At 36.3% G+C, this 17,765-nt stretch overlaps 1 protein-coding gene and 1 pseudogene across 1 annotated transcript in view; one reads left to right on the top strand and one right to left on the bottom strand.

Moving 5' to 3' along the window:
* The window catches only part of DNAH7 (dynein axonemal heavy chain 7), a 285,950-nt gene that overhangs the window by 240,316 nt on the left and 27,869 nt on the right, over positions 1-17,765 (bottom strand). Inside the window, exons 6-10 of the mRNA XM_020993533.2 lie at positions 17,561-17,741; positions 15,899-15,974; positions 12,176-12,301; positions 6,839-6,958; positions 3,278-3,461 (exon numbers count right to left, since the gene is read on the bottom strand). Of these exons, the coding sequence (XP_020849192.1) occupies positions 3,278-3,461; positions 6,839-6,958; positions 12,176-12,301; positions 15,899-15,974; positions 17,561-17,741 (687 nt within the window). The remainder of the gene's footprint in view (positions 1-3,277; positions 3,462-6,838; positions 6,959-12,175; positions 12,302-15,898; positions 15,975-17,560; positions 17,742-17,765) is intronic.
* On the top strand, positions 619-1,802 carry LOC144454337 (splicing factor 45 pseudogene; annotated as a pseudogene).

Here is a 17,765-nt window from a genome sequence, read left to right as displayed (position 1 = left end):
AGGAAAAGAAGCTCATTCTTAAATCCCAATGCTCAGTATCAAGAGGTTACTTGCACACTGTTACTCTAATTGGAAAGATATGGAAATTTTTTTCTCTCCTAGAAGATATAACCAAGGATGCATAAGTTTCAAAGATATTGTAGGAAGCCATTCAAAAGTTCCCAGATGCACAAGAATACTAGTGAGAGGAATGATTTAGGAAAAGAAAGAAGGTAAAGAAGCTTATAACAACAGGAAAAAGGTAGGGGTAGGGATTGAAAAAAAAGGAAGAATAAAGGAAAAAATGGGAGTAAGATCTGTGTCTTGCACAGATCTGTGTCTTACAGGACAACTTTAAATGTTCTGGGTGCTATCCCCTTGCCTCTGTGAGAGAATGAAGCCCCATTCCTCATTAATAGTTTGTCAGTAAGGAATGTTGCAAGGAAAGTTGAAATAGTCATTATGGAAAAGATCTGCAGATGTCCAGCTAGTTTGGGGCTGTGCCTTAAGTTTTCCTACAATAAGAAGTGAGCCCGATGTCAGATTGACAGTCCCAGTGGCCTCCAGCCCCGCCAGCGCTGCTGCTCTGGCCCATGGGCAAAGTCAGATGGGCCTCCCCAGCTTTAAAAAGAAGAAAATATGTCCTTGTATGATGACCTGAGAGTGGAGACCAATGATTCAAAAACAGAAGGCTGGTCCAAAAATTTCAAACTGCTACAGTCTCAGCTACAGGTCAAGAAGGCAGATTTAACCCAAGCAAAGAGTAAGAAGACAAAACAAAGTACAGTCCTTGCTCCAGCGATTGATCTGAAACGAGGAAGCTCTTCAGATGACCGGCAGATTGAAGATACCCCATCTCATATAGCAGCAGGCTTAAAGGATCCTGTGCCTAGTGGATTTTCTGCAGAAGTTTTGATTCCATTAGCTAATGAACATGACCCCATGTTTCCTAATGATTATGAGAAAGTAAAACGCCACAAGGAGGAACGCCAAAGACAGTGGGAGCTGGAAAGGCAAAAAGAGACTGAAGAAAAAGAAAAGAGGTATAAAAACAGGCATGAAGCTAATGGGTTTCCAAGATGACCAGATACAGATTCTGATGAAGATGTAGATTATGAGGAAGAAAGGAGGAAAAGAAGCACAAGAGGTACTGCCATTGCACCACCAACTTCTCCCTTGGAAAAAGACAAAGAATTACCCAGAGACTTTCCATTTGAAGAGGAGTCAAGACTTCGTTCACAGTCTTCCAAAGCTGCTCCATATACAATGAACAAGAGAGACCACGATCTCCAACAGGGCCCAGTAATTCCTTCCTTGCTAACATGGTTGGCACCATAGCCTACAAAATCATACAGAAGTACGGCTTCCAAGAAGGCCAGGACTTTGGAGAACATGAGCAAAGACTGGTCACAGCATCGTCCATTGAAAAGACGAGTAAGCAAGGTGGCAAGATCATTGTTGGTGATGCTACAGAGAAAGATGCATCCAAGAAACCAGATTCAAGTCCATTAACCAAGATCCTTAAGTGTCCTACAAGAGTGGTTCTACTAAGGAACATGGTCGGTGCTGGAGAAGTAGATGAAGATCTAGAAGATGAAACCAAGGAAGAGTGTGAAAAATATGCCAAAGTTGGAAAACATGTAATTTTTGAAATTTCTGGTTCTCCTGATGATGAAGCTGTACAGATATTTTTAGAGTCTAAAAGGGCTGATTCAGCAATTAAAGATGTTGTTAATCTGAATGGGAGGTATTTTGGTGGATGGGTAGTGAAAGCTTGTTTCTACAACTTGGATAAATTCATAGTCTTGGATCTGGCAGAATAAGTCTGATTTTAAGAGCACAAACCACCTCTGGCCATCCTTAGCAAGCCTTTAGGCTAAAAGCAGAGAGGAGAGAAGGCAAGCTTGCTTGAACAGTGGGTACTTAGGCTTTGGGGAAGGACTCCTAAAATTCACGTTGACTGATCCTTTTTTTAATTGTGTTTTTTTTTCTACATAGTATAAAATTCTTTTTAAAAAGCTCTATGCCTCTCTGATTGTTTCTTTGTTTTTCATTACACCATAGTTGTTTACATTCGTTGATAGGCCTTTATGATGATTCTTGAATGCATCAGTGATATTTCATGAACTCTGGAAAATCTTGAAGATATCAAAGGGCAGGGGGAGGAGGGGAATCATAACATGTGATCCTTCACTTCCTTAGTAATGTGTTGCTGTAAGAAAATAGCTACACAAGCCCCACAATAATCATCTTGGCAGTCTCTGCCAGTGGTGAATATGTCTGCTCTTTTTGGAGCCAGTAAGACCTTTCTGTTAATTTTCAGAAAACCTCTTTACATTTGGAAGTAAAAGTGGAGAATCATGAATATAAGAGAATGAGTTTGAATGAATTATCTCTCTTCAAGCTAAGACAAATAGGACTTGGAAAAGGTTTGGCAGTAGACTAGTCTCTTGCCTCCAAAGATCTGAGTACATCTCTGTGCAGGTAGAGAAGTACAAGTTAGGGCAAACTCTGTACCTCTACTGGCCAAAGTTTGTGCAAGATTTGCTATAGTGTTGATTTTGCTATTATATAAACAAGATCCTTAATTTAAGACAGAATTCATCCACTTCAGCTCGAGACATTAGTGGACTAATGATTCCACTATCTTGATGGAAGTATAGAATAATCTGAATGCAAGATTAGATGTGGTCTGTAAAAGTCAATGGGACCAGAAAAAAGAGAACTGATAAAATAGCCAGTGCTGTAAGGTTCACTGTCAGAGTTGGAAGTGTATTCAGTATGTAACTCAGTGCCTATGTTCTGTTCTCTTATTTGCCAGAATGTTAAGCTGCAAACTATTCTTTTCCCAGAAGTGACAGCAGTGGGACAGGTACCCATGTTCTATTTTAAAGTTGTTTTTCAATGTGGAAGTGTATTATGATGCTTAGGGAGTAAAAAAAGGAATCCCAATATTTTGATCTCTTGATTAATGCCCTAGACCTGATTTGGAGGTTAAGAACTATTTTTTGCCTTTAAAAAATTTCCAGATGCTTTTAGTTCATATAAATAAAACAGTAACATTTAAAAAAAATAAGAAGTGAGCCCATGACCCTAAGTAAGCAGTCTATCATTTGCCATTACCATTTACTTATAATAATGCTCAATTATTGTTGATGTATGAGCATTGACTGTACCAGTTTTGCCCCTCAGGGAAATAGGTCAAAATTCCTTTTCAGAGGCAAAACCTGGGTAATATTTCAAGAAAAATTGTGGATAACTAAGTATAAGCATACGACCATTAGTGATACCTACTTACCGGCCTTTGTACAATTAAATCTGTAAAGTCCTGCATTGAATCCAAGGCTAAGTTCTGCAGCTGTATAGTCATCAAAGTCGCAGCACAGTTGAAGAAAGCTTCCAATTTTGCACTGCTACCACTAGTGGGCAACTGCTTTTTTTTATTGCCTTGGTAATAAATATTTTGGACTTCTGGAAACCATCTTGAAAAAACAAAGAAATCTCTTAAAATGTCTCATAGTTTCAATATCCCATCATGTAAGCTACATTTCAATCATACTTTCTGGACAACTAAAAGATTTTGCAATGACACTATTAAGGAACTTTCACCTCTCATGAACTAGTAAGTACTGCAAAATGTATATAGTAGCATGCTTTATTACTAGTATGAAAAGAAATGTTATATTGCCAGTAGAATTTCAATCCAACAACTTGTGTACTTAAACACTTGTGTAAGGCTCTATTCTGAGTTCTGGGGATGCTATTATCTCTGTAGCTAAAAATGGTGGTTGAAACCATTGAGAGCAAATGATACAATACAACATTAGGGGTCAAGTCCAAAGGTTTGATGAAATGAATTACTAGGATATGACAATGTAGAGCATCCAAAAGAGACAGTCACTAAACATAAATTAAGTATTAACCACTCTGTGCCCAGCACTGTGGCAAAAGACAGTCCCTACCTTCACCATAGGACTGATAAAAGAGGGGAAGTCCCAATAAGGACCATAATCTGAAGCTAAAGTCAAAGTTGGCAATTAGTCATATATTGTAGTTTATGGTTTCACCAACTACAGATTAAAGAGAATCAAAATGTAGATGCTTCTTCAATTTGGCGTAAAATTATTAGGAACTTGATAAAGTAGATGTCAAAGGCTGGTAGTTTCTGGACTAATAAAATAAGAGAGATGGGGCATAAGCTGGAGACCACCAGGATTGGTTTCTTGATATTTATATGTATTAAGATGATTTAGTAGAATCAGAACAGTGTAAGAGAAAGCTAGCCTTGGAATCAAGAAGACCTGGGTTCAAGTTTTGCCTCTAACACACATATTGGCTCTTTGACTCTGGGCAAATTGCTTAAATTCACTTAGTCCCAGGTATCTTTCTAATACTAGAAATTGCAGAGAAGTTGACAAACTGCAGTGGTAAGAGTTATCAGGCAATCAAATAAATTTTATATTTAATATATACCAATTGCATATATATGTCCTATGACTTTCTTTAATATATAAATGGAAATCATGGTATCAAAAAATACACTGAATCTTAACTGTAGCACTATCTGTTTGAATGGATTCAATAAACAGAAGATGAGTCATGAAACCCATTCAAAAGAGTTTAATTACTGAAGTGCCAAAAGTACCTCATTATGAGTCTCATGACATGGATCCTAAGAAGAAACATAAATAATATATACTATGTATAAAATAGAAATTCTATACTATAACTGATCTACATTTTTATTTAACTAGCAATAGAAATGTAAAAAAAAATTGATTTTTATATTTTAATTGGATCTATTATTTCAAGTCAATTTTATTGCCTTTGACCAAAGACTATTGCAAGATGGTCTGTTATTTATTTTATTCCCTTGTTAATTGGTCTTAATTATTTGCTATTGATTGAATATTATCAAAAAATTTTCCAAAATATCTTGTGAAAATAATTTTAAAAAGACAAAAATCACCAGAAAATTTCGAAAACTATGAAATCAATTACTTTAAATTACCTCAGGTCCCAAAGGAGATAAGAGAATATACTATATAATTAACTACACAATATTGGGTAAAATATAAATTCAAGTTAAACTTCAAATACACACTACAACTCACACCAGAGAGCCATAACTGACTACTGACTTTTCTGCTAAAAGCATTGAGGGGAAGGCAGATACAAAAAAGACATTTTGTTGATAAGGTAAAGGGAAAGAGAATACATAATTGAATTTATTGAAACTACAATTCTGCAAATGCCACTCTTAAACAGTTTGCTGGTGTTCATTGACTATTTGCTAGTATGCTTACCAGCTGTATGACAGCTGGGGGAAAAAATCCACCATCAGATAAGCAGCAGCATGATGTGTGGAAATTGCTTTGAAACTAAAACTAAAGAGAATTCTGGGAAGATGGTGGAGTAGGTCAGAAAATTCTAGGCTCTCCAAATTTCCTCCACAAACAGATCGAACATTGCCACAAAATGAAGGCAGAGTAGCAAAAATAAAGAGGTAAAGCACTTGTCCTCCTAAGACAACTTGAGAGGACCTCAGCAAAAACAGGACTTCCAGGAGCTGAAGTTTAGCCAGAGTAAAGTGTAAACACCTCCAGGCCTACTCCAATGAATCAACAAACAGCAGGACCTGGGGGCAGCTCCATTAGGAAGCAGAGTAGGCCTTGACAACTTTCACCTCATGAACTTCCATTTAAAGAACAGTGTGAGAACCAGAAGGCTGAGTGGGGAAAGACTGAAGGACCCCCTGCTGTTTCTAGACACCAGGACTAGTGAAAAACTGAAAGACTTTCAGGTCTTTGTGACAAAAAGACCAGAACCGAATAGAAAATTTGATGCAAAAGATCCAGAAGAAATATAAGGAAAACATTAAAGATAATTATAGAGAATTCATTAAGGGTCAAACTGTTTACTTCTTATATGTGAAAATGTTATTGGTATTCTTAAGACTCATCATTACCAAGGTAGTTTGAAAGAAAGGTTAGGGCTGAGTTGTGCATGATGGGGTGATTCTAAAAAACAAAACTGGGTAGAAAAAGGTAAAAAGGAACAATTATCTCATAAAAATGGAGCGTGAAAGGAAGAAATGATAGAAGAAGTAGATAGGGGTTGAAAGTAATAGTATTGGAATCTTACTCTCTCATCAGATCTGGGTAAAAGAGGGAACAACATACATATCTAAAAGGGTATAAAAGTCTTCTAAACTTCTAAAGAAATAAGAGGACTAGGGGACAGGATAAGGGTGAGTAGGTCAAAGAACAAATCATAGAAACAATCAATAATTTCATTAAGGAGAATGACAATAATGAGACAACATATCAAAACCTATGGGATATAGCCAAAACAGTAATCAGAGGAAGATTTATATCACGACATAATAAAACAGAGAAAGAGCCCCCCCAATATGGGGTGGCCTACCCAGCAGCAAGCTTGTAATATTGTCCCAGCGTTTCTGTTTCCCCTCCCCAGTAAAAGCATGGGGTCCACAATCTTTCTGCCACCACTCAACTGTGAGCACACTACTTTCTCGCTGCTTGTTTGGAATGTGGTATAGGGAACTTACTCCAGCCATAAAAATTCTTACTTTTGATTCTAAATAAAGCTAACTCCCTCCAGGCATCCACATTAACAAATTGCTTCAAAGGTCTGACTATTTTCTTCTTAGAGCCATGCTATCTCTCATATCCTGAGCAGAACTGATTTGAATTTTTAAAACAGGAAATGTTCTGAACTATCATCTGACTAAAAATACAGGACCCTTCTGGAACAATTTTTTTTCTTTTAAATAGAACTAACAAACATAAGTTATTTTTTGTCCAATATGAAAATGAGTTTACGTATTCATTCATACATTTTAAGTAGTGTCTCTTTGGCAGATTCCATGTGTTTCATGACAATGTTCTGGAAGAGTGACAGCTCCATTGCCTCCTGGCGATCATGAAATTCTTCTACATCAATTAAACGTAATTTTCTGCAAGGAATAAAAATGGATACTGAGTAGTCGTAGCCATAACTCTGTCTTATATTTGTTGATTATTCTCCTTTGCTAACATAACATTCTTAGGGAGCATATTCTCAAGTTTAACCAATAAAATTATATTCTTAATCATATCTTTTTATGACTATTTGTATAAACTGCAAGAGGTATTCATCACTCTACCAGGATTTAGAGAGTCCAAGATTGTAACAGGATAAGATACATGGGTGGAGCTTTCTCACAGGTTTTCAGTACTCTTCTAGTAAGAAGACAAAGAGAATACAAAAGCTCCACTGATGCCAACCAAAGACTGGAACCTCATCTCAAGAGGAAGGAGGGTTACATTATCAAATCAGCCACCAGTGCCTCCTTAGAAGACATGGAAAAAGGCCTTAATTAAAACAGAGGACTTACCTATATTGAAGTCTAGACTCTCCTGGTGGATACCTAACTTTTATGTCTCTGTCCATGGCTGCACACCACTAGAGGGAGGAGGATTAAAGGTCACTGCCCCAGACTTATTGCTAAAGTTCTAGATATAAATATTTATAGCAGCTCTTTCTGTGGTGGCCAAGAATTGGAAATTGAGGGGATGCCCATCAATTGGGGAATGGCTCAACAAGTTGTAGTATATGAATGTAATGGAATACTATTTTTCCATAAGAAATGATGAGCAGGCAGACTTCAGAAAACCTGGAAAGACTTACATGAACCAATGCTGAATGAAGTGAGCAGAACCAGGAGAACATTGCACACAGTAACAGCAACATCATACGATGACTTTGATAGACTTAGCGCTTTTTAGCAAAGGTAAAGATCTAAGACAACTCCAAAAGACTCATGATGGAAAATGCTATCCACATCCAGAAAAAGAACTATGGAGTCTGAATGCAGATCAAAACATACTATTTGCACTCTCTCTCTCTCCTTTTTTTGTTTGTTTCTACTTTCTCATTCTAATTCTTCTTTACAACATGACTATGAAAGTATATTTAGTATGAATGTATATGTAGAGCCTATATCAGATTACATGCCTTCTTGGGGGAAGGGGAAGGGAGGGAGGAGGAGGAAATTTGGAACTCAAAATCTCATGGAAGTGAATGCTGAAAACTAAACATAAATAAATACTTTAAAAAATTTTAAATGCTTAACAAAAAAAAAGTTCTGTACTCCTACATTCCCACAATATCTTCATGTCAATTCAATTCAATTCAACAAAAATATATTAAGTACTTGCTATGTGCAAGGCACGCTCTGGGCATTAAAAAAGAAAAGGAAAAAAGGAGGATGGACTGGAGAGATGAAAGACTCAGTGACCAATGGTAAGGCTACAATAATTTAGGCAACAGGTGAGAGGAGCTTGAACTCAAGTAATTGCTGTAAGTGCAGAAAAGTGAGATATGCAATGAAGGTACAATTGACAAGACTTGCCAACAAGATGGAGGAGAGGGAAAAGTCAAAGAGGACCCCACTGTTGGAAGAGCTTATTATGGAGAGGCAGAGGTAAGATGGTGGAATATAGGCAGCAACCCAGTTGAACTCTCCTAATATTCCCTTATAAACAACTTTTAAAAGCTCCTCAAATCAAATCTAGGAATGGCACAGCAATAAAAAATCAGAGTGAGACATTTTTCCAGCCAAAAACAACTTAAGCGGTCCAGAGGAGGAGTCTGTGACCCCAGGGTAGGGGCTTGCCCCAAGCACAGAAGCAGCACCAATGGTGGGCCTTGGAGGCAACTTCAGCAGCAGCAGCAGCTTTGAGAGCTCTCAGCCCACAGACTATAAAGGAAGTTGAAAAATTAGTAAAAAGAGTTTGCAGGAGACCCTTTGCTGGCACTAGGTGTAGCTGATGCTGATTGGCAACTCTATTGCCTATAAGCAGTTGTGATTTATAATTCCATGGGGGAGAGGAATATTAGTGCTTGTGGCTACAGGGGCCAGGGGCCTTTACTAGATCAAAACCCAGAATGCGCAGTAATTATACTACCTTGGAAACACCAAAAACTTGCAGAATCCTAGAACTAGCTCTGAAAACAGTAACAGAAAAAGCCTGAAGCTTGAAACAATGCCTCCCCATCCTCAGGTGAACAAAGCTCAACTTCATTTTTTAAAAATATTAATTTATTTATCTGCATTCAGACTATGCCATAAATGAGCTTCCTAACAAAAAAGCATCAGGACCAGATGGATTTACAAGTGAATTCTACCAACATTTAAAGATCAATTAATTCTAATATTAAATAAATTATTTGGAATAATAGACAAAGAGGTAGTCCTACCAAACTCCTTTTATGAAACAAATATGGTGCTGATACCTAAACTAAGAGCAAAAACAGAGAAAGAAAATTATAGAACAATATCCCTAATGAATATTGATGCAAAAATATTAAATAAAAATACAAGCCAGAAAAGATCAACAGATGCAGGGGCCACAGAGCTACATATGCTTCTCTCCAAGAAACCAGAATCTATGCCAATGAGAGCCCAGTCCTTACGAGCATAAATAGCATGCTCTGACTGATATAATGTCTTCCTAAAGATATAGGAAACTAAAGTATTCATAAGAACAATGAAAAAGAACTCATAACAACTAAAGAAGAAATAAAGGAAATTATCAGAAATTATTTTGTCTATATGCTAATGAAAATGAACACTGAGAAGAAACAGATGAATACTTAGAAAACATATAAACCATCCAGATTAACAAAAAAGGAAATAGACCATTTAAATAATCTAATATCAGAAAAAAAAAGTTGAAAACCCACAAATGAATTCCCAAAGCAAGGAAAAAACTCCAAGATCAGATGGATTTACAAGTTAATTCTATCAAGTACTCAAAGAACCATTAATTCCAAAACAACATGAATTATTTTAACAATAAGAAGATAGCTTTCCAATTTCTAAGAATATAAGTAAGGGCTTGATACTTAAAAGAGAGATCAAGCAGAGAAAGGGGTTGAGGTAGGAAGACCAATATTCTCAGTAAACATAGATGTGAAAACTTTAAATAAGATATTATAGTGTACAACATATGAGATTTTGTACTATGACTAGGTTTGGATTAAAACAAGAATTCTGGGTTGATTCAACACAAGAAAGACTATAAATAATTATATAAATTTATATTATATTTTATTTATATTTTGATTCTATAATTTTTAGTTTTATAAATATAATTATATAAATAATTATATGAATAATTTTGTATTTAATTATATAAATTTTATATAATTATATAAACTTACATGATTATACAATTATTTATTTTTAATTATTTTAGTTATTTAAATATATTATTTAATTTTATATATTTTAATTACATAATTATTATAATTTTAATTATATAAGCAATAAAAATATATGATTATGTCAATAGATGCTGAAAAGGCTTTTGACAAAATAAAAACTAGTAATTATAGGAATAAGAAAACTTTCCTTAATACAATGAATAATATTTCCCTATATCCAAGAGTAAACATTCTATGTAATAGAGAAAAGTTACAGGATTTTCTAATCAGAAGCAAAGGAAGGATGCCCATTATCAGCACTACTACGTAACAGCGCTAGAAATGCTATATATAGTAATAAGACAAGGAAAAGAAGTTGAGGGAATACTGATGGTGTACTTAGAGAACTTAAGTGAAATTATTAACTTCAGCAAAGTTGTAGGACATATAAGAAATCCAAGGAAATCATCAGCATTCTTATTAATTAACCAACAAAACTCAGTAGGAAGAACTAAAAAGCGAAATTCCATTTAAAATAACTATAGAAGCTATAAAATATTTGGGAATGTATCTACCAAGATTCACTGAGGCATTACATGAATTCAACTATAAAATGTTGAGTATAAAATAATATAAAATACTCTTTGCAGAAATACAGACCTAAAAAAATTGGAGAAACATTAATTGCTCATGGGTAGGTTAAGTCAATATAATAAAAAAGACAATGTTACCTAAACTAATTTATTTATGTGCTTTACCAAACAAATTCCCCAAAGAATATGTTATAGAGCTAGAAAAACAAATAATGAAATTCAAATGGAAGAACAGAAGGTCAAGAAGCTAAAAAGGAACAACTGAAAAATGTGAGCAGGAGGGGGGGTCTATCAGTACTTGACATAATCCCCTATATGGACTTCAAAGCATATGCAAAGTATCTATGACTGTTTCTTCTTCACTTATTTGGCAAAGAGGAGTTTTCTGAATGACTGCTGAGACAGAACTAAACATACTAACAAAAGGCATTAACTAGTCAAATCAGTCTTATTTCTCCCTGGCTGTGTTCCAGTGAGGGGGCCAAATTGATGTGGGCCTTCAGGTAAGAGAGAGGGGCTTCAAGCTCTCTCTCACCACCATGAAGCAGGTAAGCACATGGTTCCCTGGACAAGCTTGTGTGTGGAACAGGGCTGACTTCTGCCAAGGTCTTTTTTTTTTTTTTGAGGCAGTTGGGGTTAAGAGACTTGCTCAGGGTCACACAGTTAGTAAGTGTCTGAGGCCACATTTGAACTCAGTTCCTCTTGACTCCAGGGCTGGTGCTCCTATCCACTGTGCCACCCAGCTGCCCCTCTGTCCTATGTTCCTGTGTCTTCTTAAGGGCCTTGTGACAGTTCAAAAGTTTGGAAGAGCAGCAGTCCAGCAACAAGAGTTTGCAGCTGAGCCCAGTAAGGAGCAACCTGTTTGATCGAGCTAATTCCAGGTCCTACAACAAGCGAGCAATTTGTCTAGTGGAGATGCCACATTTGGAAGTGAACTCTGTGAGATAATAGTTTGCGGCAACTACTTTAAATTTTACCCTACTCTCCCCAGGGACCAAGGGGAAGATGTCCCAGCTCAAGCAGATATGTTTTTCTTCTGTTCTTGCAAGATCTTCTCTGTAAATATTCCTTTTATAAAAATTAGGTGGTACAGTTATACCTACCGGGCATCTTGTCATACAGCACTATTGTATAGAAATGCTACTCTGCCTTCTAAGACAATCAATTAGTGCACATTGTGATCGAGTTTTTAAATTTAAAAAATATTTATTAAGCTTCTCTGTGCCAAATACGGAGCTAGATGCAAGGAATAAAAAGCAAAGCTAAAAATGATACAATCTTTGCCCTCGAGTAATTTACAGTTTAATAGGCTAATTTTAACAAAAAGATGATCAGTATTACTTTCATCAGAACATTATTTAACAATGTTAATCAAAGTAGGATTTACTTACTTAAAAGAAGTCTGCCACAGATCTAGAACAGCAAGCATTGTAGGGTTCATTGCATTTAAATTATCTCTAATAAAACTGCAAGCTGCAAAAAAAGACTTCCTCCAAGGTTTTGGCAGAATTTTCATTCTAAAGGCAAGGAGAAAACAATGCCAAATCAAAAGAAAACACTTTTTTTTACAAATTCAATATTCTTTTCAGTAACAATGGCTTTATGACATTTCAAATACAATTTAATTTAAACATATATTAAACACCTCTCATGTGCACAACCAGGTAGAAGCTGAAGGAGATGTACAGCAAAATAAAATATAACAGTGCCTTCAAGGAGGTTAACATTTATTAGAAGAAATAACAAAGGTATACAAATAGCTATAATACAGAAGCAGAGCATAAATTTGTAAGGGAAGTACAAAGTGTTGAGGAGGGAATACTACTAGGTAAAGTATATCCCTAAAGGCTTAATTAAGGAATTTGCATCTGAGTTGGAGCTTAAAGGATGGGTAGGATCTCAAATGTGATGCTTTCCTTTTATGATAAAAATGGAAAATATATCGCTAAATTTTTTATAATTTTTTAAAAATGAGTATAAGGACATCTATATGTTGGCCGTGATCATAGCCTATATATGGCTGCCATACTCCACAATGTAGTGAAGAGAATTATCAGTTGGGAAAAGCAAGGTAGCAACCACTTGGAGAAGACCACACTCTTTATATACAAGACAGTCCCTTGCGAAAACAAGACTGCATGAACAATAAAAAAGCTTCACCTCTCAAATAAAATGTGCAACAACTGGCTGTTAAAACACTGTGTCCATAGAAAAAGAGGAATGTGTAGGTACAGTCAGAAGTGTGGCAAGGGAATAAGTGGTGGTTGCACAGCTCAAAATAAGCCAAAGCGGGCTACCAGAATCAACTGTGGGGCCGGCTCAGGGCCAGTGAACTGACTCTATCACTCATCCTGACTATCGCACTTTAATGGTCCTTTATATGCTCTGAATTGGTCAGATTCCATCTACAGAAAAGTAGAATTAGGGTGATGGCTGTCTTCAAGTATCTGAAGGACTCTCAAGGGGAAGAGGGATCAGACTTATTTGGCACTTACTAGGAGCAATGGATGGAAGTTAGAGAGATGATTGTAGCTCAATGGAAAGGTAAATTTCCTAACAGAACTATCCAAAACTAGAATGGAGTGTTTCAGGAGGTAATGCACTACTAACGTGGAGGAGTACCTTCAAATGAGGGCTAGATGGCTACTCGCTGGGGACACTGTGGAGGGAATGCCTGGTCAGGTGTTGACTGGACTAGATGGATGGCCTCTGAGATACGTACTTTCTATTTTGGAGATTCTGTGATGTTATAGAAAAACACTGAGCAGCTTGAGAAGACTACTTACAGGGCAGTATAAACCTGAAACCTGTAAGCTAGAGTTTGGGGAAACGTTTTTGCTTCTATGTGGCAGGTGTACTCACAGCAATCTCCTAGCCTCCCATGATGGCACCAGGAGGAGAGGGCTACAATCAAGAGGATTAGTCACTGAGGCAGGAGGAGTTCAGAAGACCTTAAAAAGACAAACTCAATTATCTGGCTCTCTCTTTTTCTTCCTCCCTCCAATATGAGCCACCAATGTAGGGCAAGGGATTGATGTGTCATTCCAATGTGCCAAGTCTTTCTAGCACACATGGCCTACTGCAAAGGGCCAAGATACATGTGTCATTGGAAGAAGCCCAGCTCCAAGAACAGTACATGTAAAAAGAACAGGCTCAGGGCTGGGCATGCTCCATGCTGTGCACTCTAGCAGGAATTAATCAAGGTAAGGTTCCCTGATTAAATCATTACATCTTTATTTACATGAATCAATGTAACTCCCTCAGAACCTTGTCCATTTAAGTTTTGGTGCCAAGAGCAGTGTCTTATCTCTAATTTCACAGGAGACCAAGTATATTGACCTAAGATCTTGTGTCTCTAGATGGAAGAAAATGGAGAGATGGTATCCATCAGTCAAATTCAGAGGCGCAGTCACAGCTGATGAGACATGGCCCCAGGCCAGGCTGATGGGCTTCATGTCTTAGAGTACAACTCTAAGGTAATTTCTATCTCTACCCTATTAGTATAGCATCTGGAGAAGAAGCAAGCATCTTGACACTGTTTAAAATTATATATTTGTAATTAAAACTATATAATTGTATTTATATAATTAGCTCAAAGTCTTTAAACATAAATTTATTTTTCTATAAATCCTCAACCCTTTGACTCAGTACCATAATGAATTATAAAAATCTAACAGAAAAGGGCAATCATATATGCTACTCCATAAATATTTTCACAGATTTCATATTTATTTCAGAGTACAATTCGAATTATTTCCTTTATTCTTATTTTTTCTCATGGATACAGTCTAGCCTGTCTTTGAAAATTCCTTGAAACATTTTCTCCATTAACATGTATAAATTCTTTCTGTGTTAACATGGCCTAACTTTGACATTCTTATGTGAAAATCCATTCCTTCATGATTCAGCTCCTATAACCTAAATCAATGGCCTTCAAACAGAAAGCTTAGGGCACCTTGGGGACCATGGCATAATCCTCAAAGTGACTGTGGCTTTACCCCAAGATGTGTTTGATTAAACAATAGGAGGGAAGATGGGTTACATCTCACTTCACCCAGGTAGCCAACCATGGGGCTTATCTCCCCCTACCCTTTACCTCCCACAGCCCAACACTCTTCTGTAAACTCCCAACCTTCCCTCCCCACTTCTAATCCAGGATATCAGTTATTTAAGACAGTTATAACTCAACTGATGTGGGCACCCATAGTAGCAGCAGTAGCTGCATAGGCATCGTTTCCCCCACCCCTACAAGCATATTAACCAGTTTAAAAAATTACTGATATTGTTTCTCAATCAAAAGAATTCTAAGACCACTGATTCCTGTTCTCAGGGCCCTCTATTTCTCTTTATTCTTTCTTTATACCTAACTTAAGAATCATTTTATCTCTTTACTCTCTCACTAAAAGATTTTTCAAATGACATTTAAATTTGGCTTTGTATCACTACTTATTCTTATTGATGCCAATCAAATTGCACATCTGGATCTCATCATCTTTTTAGATGTTCCTCAAATATGCCTTCCCTAACCTCATTCTGGCATTTTTTTAATCATGGAAAACAACTTAGAGTATAGTTTTATGAAAGAAAACTAACTAAATATAAATATAGATCTTGAGCTAGTTACTTAGGAAAACGAACCTGGTTCCAATTATGAATGCTATTTGAAGAATGCATTTCTAAAGGTTAGTTATTTTTACTAAGGAATGGGTCAAAGTTCATAACAACTGATTTATCTGAGAGGCGAAGTAAGACAGCAGAAAGAGCACAAAAGTCCAGACAGCTGTGTTTGAATTCCATTCCTCAGTTATTACCTTTGTAACTGTGAGCAAGTCACTTTTACTTTCTGGGTCTCAGTTTTCAAATCTGTAAAATGAAGGAATTGAACAAGATAGTACAATAAAGGTCCCTTTCTGATCCTACAATCCTAATATGTTTCTTATAAATGCATATGAACATATATTCAAAGCCTAATGTTTCTTCTATACACTTCACAAAACCTAATATGGGCAAGAGACATATTTTTACAATGATTAAGAGAAATACTCTTAATATATAGAGACATCCATATGTATTACTTTGTATGTAATCTATGTTTATGAAGTATGTTTTCTTACTCTAAACGATACGGTGGAAGCTCTTCTTTCTTTTTGTCTTCCTCTTTTTCCCTGGGATCTCTTAGAACAAAGTCAACTAAAAAAATACAAGACATTCTGGTAAACAACCTTGTACTTACACACACTGAATTTAAACACAAATACGAAAATGAAATAGTCTTTAAAAGCAAATGCTTAAGTTATTTTAAAGAATGGTCTACTGGCAAACAATGTAGTCTCTGTAAGTCTATTGATAAAGACTTTATCTAGTCTATATATCTAGACAATAGTCTTTGTTTCAAGAGACAGATCCCTGTCTTTCATTTACTGATCTGTGACATCACTTATACTGTTGTTTTTATTGTCATTTAATATTTGATGTTTATATTTATCTCACCAACTATGTTGTGAGTTCCTTGAAGGGAACTCACAATGTTATATTTATCACTTAGAGTACCTAATATACTGGTTCATAACAGGTCTTTAAAGAAAAAAAGGTTGATTTGACAGTATAATTGCTTTTTATAGTTTTCTTCAGTTACATCCTGAATTGTAATGCTCTCATCACCAACAAAAATACCCAATAATAACACACAACATGTTTAACTTTTCACTTTTGTTTCTGCTTTCATGGTACTGATGAAATCTGCTCAGGACTTAAATTAATCTAAGAGCAGTATAAGAAATACTGCATGTGAATAGAAGATTCATAAATGTGTCAAGTAGATAGAAATATAAGTTTAAAAAAGCTACTCTTTAATGAAGACATATACTTGGAACTTCAATCTTTTAATACTTCAAAGATCCACAGCTTCATCAGTTCTTCCTCCATTCACATGTTGCACACTCTCTAAACCCTTAACAGGGGAGGGGAACCTACAGCCTTGAGGCCACATGTGGTCCTCTAGGTTCTCAAGTGCAGCCTTTTAAAAGACTGAGTCTAAGTTTTATAGAACAAATCCTTTTATTAAGGGGATTTGTTTGGTGAAGTTTGGATTCAGTCAAAGGGCTGCACTTGAGAACCTAGTAGGCCACATGTGGCCTCAAGGCCACAGGTTCACCACCTTAGATGACAATGTGTATGTTTTTCAGAGAATTATTTTTCAGAGAATAAGGTATGGCTCACAGATAAACATACATACACCCATACACACACATACACACACACATATATATATGCATATTATACATATATACATACACACATATGAAGGAATTGTGATTTTTCTCATTGCAGGGAACACTTGGGGTGGGAACAAATAGGTTGACAGACCTGGAGTCAAGAAGACCTCAGCTGGAATCCCACTTCAGACACTTACCTAGCTGTGTGATTGACCCTGGGAAATCATTTCACCTCTCCAGGGCTCAGTTTCCTCATCTATAAAATGAGAAGGTTAGATGGTTGACCTCTGAGGTCTGTCCTCTCCAGTTCTAAATCTATGGTGCTGTGATAATATGATCTTTGAGAGTTGTTTGAAACAAAGAGAAGAAATGCTTTTCCCAGGGTCACAGAGATGTTAAGTGTCAAGGTGGGACTTTTATCTAGTTCTGACACCAAGTCTAGTACTCTATCCACTGCACTATCCTTTTAAAATGCTACACAAATTCTGGTTACTTTTTTTTCTCAGTTGACAATATAACAGTTGGAATAAAAACAATTTTTAAAAGCAAAAAAAAATTTACCGATGGATTTCTTCACACTGAGAAGATAATCTTCTCTCATTTCATCCGACAGTAAAAGTATTCTGTCAGTGAGTACTTTCAAGTGTTTGGGGACTAATTCCAAGACATGTTCTAGCCAAGAATCTTCCATTGGAGCTACATGTTCTGAATCAATGCCATGATGGATATAATAGTAGTACCGCTAGAAGAGACAAGAGAGTCTAGA

The sequence above is a fragment of the Phascolarctos cinereus genome, unplaced genomic scaffold (genome assembly GCF_003287225.1).
Source record: "Phascolarctos cinereus isolate Bilbo 61053 unplaced genomic scaffold, phaCin_HiC Scaffold_726;HRSCAF=1367, whole genome shotgun sequence".
In the NCBI taxonomy this organism is placed as follows: domain Eukaryota; kingdom Metazoa; phylum Chordata; class Mammalia; order Diprotodontia; family Phascolarctidae; genus Phascolarctos; species Phascolarctos cinereus.
Note: the sequence above shows the minus strand (reverse complement) of the source record. Positions and strands in the feature narration are given on the sequence as shown.